The following is a 7,219-nucleotide window of genomic DNA, read 5'->3' on the forward strand; positions in this document are numbered from 1 at the left end:
AGATCCAAGACCTTCGATTCCTTTCTGCCTTCTTGGGACACGGATTTTGTAATGCTGGAAGGTTCAACAAGATTTCATTTTGAATGGCCTCTCAAGTAATAGTTAGTTGCATAAGGTCCCTCTTAGCTAATTTCTGCCTTGAACACTCCTCTCATGCCAACCTACTCGATCTCATCTATCTCGCTGCTGACCTCTTGATCATATCCTCCTTCCGGCCTAGAACTCCTTCCAAATATATGACAGACCACCATTCTCCCCACCTTCAAAGCCCTACTTCAATTGCATCTCCTCCAAGAGACCCTCCTTGGCTAAACCCTCACTTCCCCTATTTGCTTTCCCTCTGCGTCACCTATGCACTTGGATCTGTACCCTTTAAGAACTTGATATTCACCCCACCCTAAGTCCCACTGCACTTAGGTACATAACCACAATTTATTAATTTCTGTCTCTCCCTCTAGACTTTAAGCTCCTTATAGGCTGGGAACAAACCTACCAACTCAGTTCAATAGTACTCTCCCAAGCATTTAAGTCCAGTGATGGACTAACTGATGAATTAATTGATTGTAGTTGACTCCTTGGCAGCTCCTGGTAGTTGCCAAGATGGCATTCAGCATTTAGGGGAAGCTTGAAGGGCTAAAGATACAACTGGTTTTCTTCTGAACAAGTCTCAGAAAGGAATTCATTCGCCATAGCTCATCAAAATTGGTCCAAATTGTACAGATTTCCTGATGTACCATAGGAAAAAATGTTATCTTTGTCTTCTGGCATTTTAACATTTCACGTCTCAGTTGTTAATTTGGATCTTGTCAATGGATTCAACAAACTGAGGAAACATAATTAAGCTCAGTTGGTGGTGAAAGTTTGTATGTGTTTCCAAAGGGGGAAAATAATTTAGGTTCAAAATAATAGAGGATATATTGTCTATAGTTGTCTATAATGAGTTATATTGAAATCTTCCACCTACATTTTTGTGGCATTTAAGTGCTTACTATGTACCAGGCACTATACTAAGCTCTGAGCTAGATACAAGAGAGTCGGATTGGGCACAGTCCATGTCCCACATGGAGTTCACAATCTTAATCCCCATTTTGCAGATGAGGTAACTGAGGGCCAGAGAAGTTGTGACTTGCCCAAGGTCACATATAAGGAAAGTCAAGTGAAATGTGGTCAGATTTTATTTGATTAATATCAGTACTTCTTAGAAAATATGATTCTGAAAATACTGAACTTTCAGTGTAACTGAGATTTCAAAAAAAAAAATTAGAAGTCATTTAAAAAGAAGCTTTAGACTTTCTATCATTATTATTATTGTATTTGTTAAGTGTTTGCAATCACTGGGGTAGTTTCTTTCATATTACTGAATAGAACTCCTATTGAAAGGGACAGATTAATTTGGCTCACTTTGTTAAGTTTATAAAGCTACTAAATAGCAAACTGCAGATAAGCCTCCTCACGAACAGGGAATGGGTCTACTAACTTCTGTATTGTAGTACAGTGCTGTACACACAGTAAGCACTCAGTAAATACCACTGACTAAAATGCAGTAGTTGCCAGAAAATTAAATGAACTCAAAGGGTTTAATGGGTACTGTAAGTTTGAAGGGTTATGCTGCAAATATGATAGTGTAAAAATAAAATCATTTGAAATCTCATTTGATTTGCCCTTTATTCTTTACTCTCAAGGTTAGATGTTAAACTTTTAAATAGGAACAAGATACTTAAGAGCTATGTCATCAATGAAATGTTCCGGAAAAGGTAACATTTTGTGGCTTTTCCTGCCTTAAACCTTCAAGTTATAATTATGTCTCCAAAAAGCTGAACCAAATCTCTCTAAGAAAAAAAATACTCTTTAATACGAGTTCATATTTTTTGTCTTAATGGGGCTATTCTTCTACCTCTCCACACCCTTTTTCCTCTCCAAGTTTGCCATGGTAGCCGTTGTTTTCAGAATGGTAACCCTTTCACTGGATTTTTGATGCAAGTTTAGAAGACTTAATATAAGGTAGTACAACATTTTTTGAAATTTGGCCTTCACTGTTTCTTCAGTTAGCAAGTATTATTCAGAGCTCTGGTTGAAATGGGCAGTTGGTAGAAAACAGGCAATCTAGTATTTATTGAAATTTTACTCAGTGCAGAGCAATGTGCTAAGCACTTTGGGGGGCACAGTAGTTAGTAGACATGATCCCTGCCCTCAACAAGCACACAGCCTAATCATTATTTCAGCTTATGTCTTGATTTTAGTAAGTGATCAATGGATGGCTTTCCTGTTTCTTAGTTTTAGAGTTGTTTATTTATTATCTATGTGATAGAATCTTTTTAATTGATACAATTAGTTTGGAATGCCTATCTAAATGGGGTGTTTGCTAGGGAACTAACTTGTACCCTTTATTTGTGCACTTGGAATGGATTATTGACATTTTCATTGCAAAGAGCCTGTTTTAAGAGTTCTCCAGTTTAAAGTTGCTATTGTATTTTACAAGTGCTAAGTGACTTTTAATTATTTGTCCTTAAGTGCATTGGCAGAGGGCCAATGTATAAGTGACTTTCACTTCGACAGTTCACTGAAACTTGTTAGGATTCTGCAGCATTTGGCAGGGGGCGAGTACTGTAATTCATTTGTAATATTTTTAAGGAAATTGGTAGCAAAATTTAAGAATGGACTGTGATCAAACTACACAAACTGCACGGGTTTGGGAGTGAGTTGTAGGGAGATACCAGAACCATGCTAGGGGTGTTGGGAGGATTACAGAAATATCAGAGAAGTTTCATAGTGCTTGGTGGAAGGTCTTGAAAGTGGGTAATAATAATAATGATGGTATCTGTTAAGCGCTTACTATGTGCCAAGCACTGTTCTAAGCACTGGGGTAGATACAAGGTAATCAGGTTGTCCCACATGAGACTCACCCTCTTTATCCCCATTTTACAGATGAGGTAACTCAGGCACAGAGAAGTTAAAGTGGCTTAAGAAGTTAAGGTCACACAGCTGACAAGTAGTGGAGCTTGGATTAGAGCCCAGGTCCTCTGACTCCCAAGCCTGTGCTCTTTCCATGAAGCTACGCTGCTTCCGCAAGTGGTGGACTGTCAGGTCAGCAGTGAGATAGATGAAATCAAGGTGTAGAGAGTAGGTTAGCATTATAGAGGGGCAGAGTGTGTGGACTGGATTGTAGTAGGAGATCAGCGAGGTAAGGTGTGGAGGGAGAGAGCTGATTGAATGCCTTAAAAACTGATGGTAAAGCGTGTACGTTTTGTGTGGAGATGGATGGGCAATGATTGGAGTTTTTTGAGAAGTAGGGAGACATTGAGCAACTTTTTTAGAAGAATGATCTAGGCAGCAATGTGAAGTATGGACTGGAGAGAGGAGAGTCAGGAGGCAGTGAAGAGGCTAATGCAGTAGTCATGGCTAGTTAATAGTGCTTTTACCAGCATGGTAGCAATTTGGATGGGAAGAAAGGTTGGGATGTTAGGAAGGTAGAAGTGACATGATTTTGTGACAGATGGAATGTGTGGTTGAATGTGAGAGATTAATCGGGGATAATGCCAAGGTTACAGACTTGGGAGATGGAGAATGTTGGTGTCCACAATAATAGGAAAGTAAAGAAGAGGGCAGATTTTGGCTGGGAAGATGAAGACCTCTGTTTTGAACATCTTAAGTAAGAGGTGTTGGTGGAACATCCAAGAAGAGCTGTCCTGAAGGCAGGAGGAAATGTGAGACTGCAGAAAAGGATGGAGATCAGGTCTGGAGAGGTATATTTGGGAGTCCTCCATGTAAAGATGGCAGTAGAAGCCGTGGAAGCGATGAATTCTCTAAGGAGTGTATATAAATAAGAGTAATAATGATAATGGTATTTAAGCACTTACTATGTGCAAGGCACTGTTTTAAGTGCTGGAGTGGATACAAGCAAATCAAGTTGGACAGAAGCCCTGTCCCACTTGGGGCTCACAGTCCCAATCCCCATTTTACAGATGAGGTAATGAGGCCCAGAGAAGTGAAGTGACTTGCCCCAGGTCACACAGCAGACAACTGGTGGAGTCAGGATTAGAACCCATGACCTTCTGACTCCCAGGCCCATGCTCTATCCACTATGCCAACGAGAAAGGGGCCCAAAACTGTGCCTTGAGGTAACTACAGAGTTAGAGGGTAGAAGTCAGAGGAGGAACCACGAAAGGGTCTGAAAAGGGGAAGACAGAAAGATAGGAGAGGACAATGTCAGTGAAGCCAAAGATAGATCTTGTATCCAGAAAAAGGGGGTGGTTCACAGTGTCGAAGGCAGCAGAGAGGTGGAGGAGGGTTAGAATGAAGTAGAGGCCATTTGATTTGGCAAGAAGGAGGTCATTGGTAACCTTAGAAAGGACTATTTATGTAGTATGTAGAGTGGAGGGGGCAGAAACTAGATTGGAGTAGGTCAAGGAGAGAGTTGGAGGAGAGGAAGCATGTGTAGATAACTTGCTCAGGGAGTTTGGAGAGGAGTGGTATGAGGGAGATGGAGCAATAACTGGAAGGAGCCTTGGAATCAAAGGAGGATAAAGATCAGAACTGCCTTATTTTGCAGTGCTCTAGTGGAGGTTTCTGGGTTTGTTACTCAAAATTGATAGCTACCTCCATTTTTGTAAGGAGTTCTTTATTTACATTTTCATTGACATTTTCTTCCACTTGATAAAAGGGGGACAGTTACATTCCCAAAAGTAGATATGATCTTGCCCTAAAAGAGAATCATAGGTCAGTTCATCTTCAAGTGGAACAACCATAAATAAGTACATTTCTGGAGAGTCCCTACCATTTAGTGTGTTGGTAACTAATTGGCAAAAGCTTTCTGGAGGAGATGGGGTTGTAGGAGTGCACTGAATATGGGGAGTACTGAGTTCTTAAGCATAAGTGATGCCATTACTGAGTCAGACTAATGGTCCACCCAGCTCAGTATTCTAGGATGCTTGGAGGGCTAGTGCGATCACTGACTTGCTTCTTCAATTCTTAGATGAATTACCTAAGATGAAAGCGAGCATTTTGTAGCACAAAAGTAAAAATTGGGAAATGAGACAATATATGCAGATAGGAGTAGGGGTAACAGGTTGACACTTTAGGGACTTTTGTTGGTCACTCTGTGAATATTGTCCTTTATTTTTGGTTTCCAGGAAAATCCTTCAAGAAATTAGGAAACAAAAACCAAGATCGCGTCGCCGCAGACATTCTGCATTTGACAAGGTGAACTTCAAGGTGAAGCGCTGCAAGAAAGAGTGAAACATTCTGTGAGTGTGATGACTAGACTGTGGTGATGTTCCTCACCATTAGGATTTCATAGTCATCCATTATCCTGGCTGCCTGGGGCCTCCAAATTCTAAAATGAAACTCAACTTTTTCTATTCATGTTTCTCTTTTCAAACTGCAATAGAAACAGTAAGTTTAGCAGAGTTTAGTCCAGTTTTCAAATTGTACTAGAAACAGCAAGTTTAGTAGAGCTTAATCCAGTTTTATAAACAGTAGTTTGTTTTGCAAATCCCACCTCTAGCCACCCTCCCTCCTGTGTTTTTGAGAGATTTCTGAAATTGACAAGGTAGTTTTCAGAAACAAGCATGTGGAAGAAAAAGCGAAGCATTTTGGGAGTGTGGTGAGTAGTCTAGGGTGATACTCGTCACCATTAGCACTTCATAGTCATCCATTATCCTGACTGCGTAAATTCTAAAATGAAATTCTACTTTTCTTATTCATGTTTCTCTTTTCAAATTGCATTAGAAACAGTAAGCTTAGTAGAGTTTAGTCCAGTTTTAAAAATAATAGTACATGTTAATAATTCCACCTTTGGCCACTCTCCCTCCTCTGTTTGATGGAGGCCTGACAGGTGCAGGTGGATTATTTGAGGGTTTCTTAATTTGACCAAGTAGTTTTCAGAAAAAAAAGCATTCTGGGAGTGTGATGAGTAGACTAGGGTGATGCTTGTCACCATCAGGATTTCATAGTCATGTATTAACCTGACTGCCAGAGGTCTGTAAGTTCTAAAATCAAACTCAACTTTTCCTATTCATGTTTCTGTTTTCAAATTGCACTAAAAACACCAATCTTAGTATAGTTTAGTCCAGGCTTTACAAAAAACAGTACATTTTGAAAAACCTACCTCTGTCCACCCTCCCTCCTGTGTGAGGGAGGCCTGGCAGGTGCAGGTGGATTATTTGGGGGTTTCTTAATTGCAGTGAGTTCCCTGTTCCAGGGGATTCAGGTTCTGTGGAGACCAGAATGGATCCATCCAAGCAGTTCTGCTGCCCTACTCCCTGTCACCCATGTGAAAAGAGTAGAAGGAGCATGATGGTCATGGGAGGTAGAAGCTTGACAAATTTCCTCTCCCTGGAGGTGTGGCTCCCTCCAGAGAAGTAATTATTTGCGAGCCTATGGTAATTAATTCACTGTGTGCAGAGCACTGGACTAAGCATTTAGGAGAGGACAGTTTATCAGAGTTGGTAGACATGTTCCCTGCCCCATTTGGTAGCATTTGCGTCATTCTAAACTTGCTTAACAACTGTAGGTGTCATTCGGTGTTTAGGAGGCAGCACCATAAGGCTTAGCTTTGCATTAATATCAGCATTGGTGTTCTGCACCTGTGTTTTGGCTATATTCCATGTGAGCTTTTTTCAGGCCTATCTTTTCATCGCATTATTCTGAAAAGGCATTTAATAAATAACATCTGTTGAACCTATTGGTAGTTGAGTTTTTTTTGGTATATTCTTTTGAATCAACAAAAGAAGTTTTGTGCGATGGTAGTTTAAGAAGAAGTATCAATCAGTCAGTCGAATTTTTTGAGCACATATTGTGTGCAGAACACTATACTAAGTGCTTGGGAAAGTACAATATATCAGAGTTGAAATATAGAAGAAATTAATTAGTACAATATAACAGAGTTGAAATACAGAAGAAATTAATTTTGTAAATTTAGTAAATACTTCACAATCGAAAATGTGCCTTTCCATATCATATCTGAGAGAGTTCCATTGAGCAAATGAATCAACCCAATTGCAAACATTTTCATTTGCTGCAATATTGTCTCTGGCTCCATTTGCACTTTGCAGTCTCTATGTCCTGTACTGCAAAGATCAAATACTCTTGCCCCTTCCACTCTCATATCATCAAACTGAGAGCAAATTCAGTTTCCTGCTGCCAGATGCACACAGGCCACGGTTACAACAAATCCAAGATGAGGTAGAGATTTCACAGTGATTCAACTAGTTTGATCCAT

General features: G+C 40.0%; 1 protein-coding gene across 1 annotated transcript in view; it reads left to right on the top strand.

Annotated features, from left to right (window-relative positions):
• The window catches only part of RAD18 (RAD18 E3 ubiquitin protein ligase), a 73,075-nt gene extending 66,393 nt beyond the window's left edge, over nt 1-6,682 (top strand). The window contains exon 14 of the mRNA XM_029050095.2: nt 5,130-6,682. Coding sequence (XP_028905928.1) covers nt 5,130-5,235 — 106 coding nt within the window. The 3' untranslated portion in view covers nt 5,236-6,682. The remainder of the gene's footprint in view (nt 1-5,129) is intronic.
• Nucleotides 6,683-7,219: the final 537 nt, after the last annotated feature.

The sequence above is a fragment of the Ornithorhynchus anatinus genome, chromosome X1 (assembly GCF_004115215.2).
Source record: "Ornithorhynchus anatinus isolate Pmale09 chromosome X1, mOrnAna1.pri.v4, whole genome shotgun sequence".
NCBI lineage: Eukaryota > Metazoa > Chordata > Mammalia > Monotremata > Ornithorhynchidae > Ornithorhynchus > Ornithorhynchus anatinus.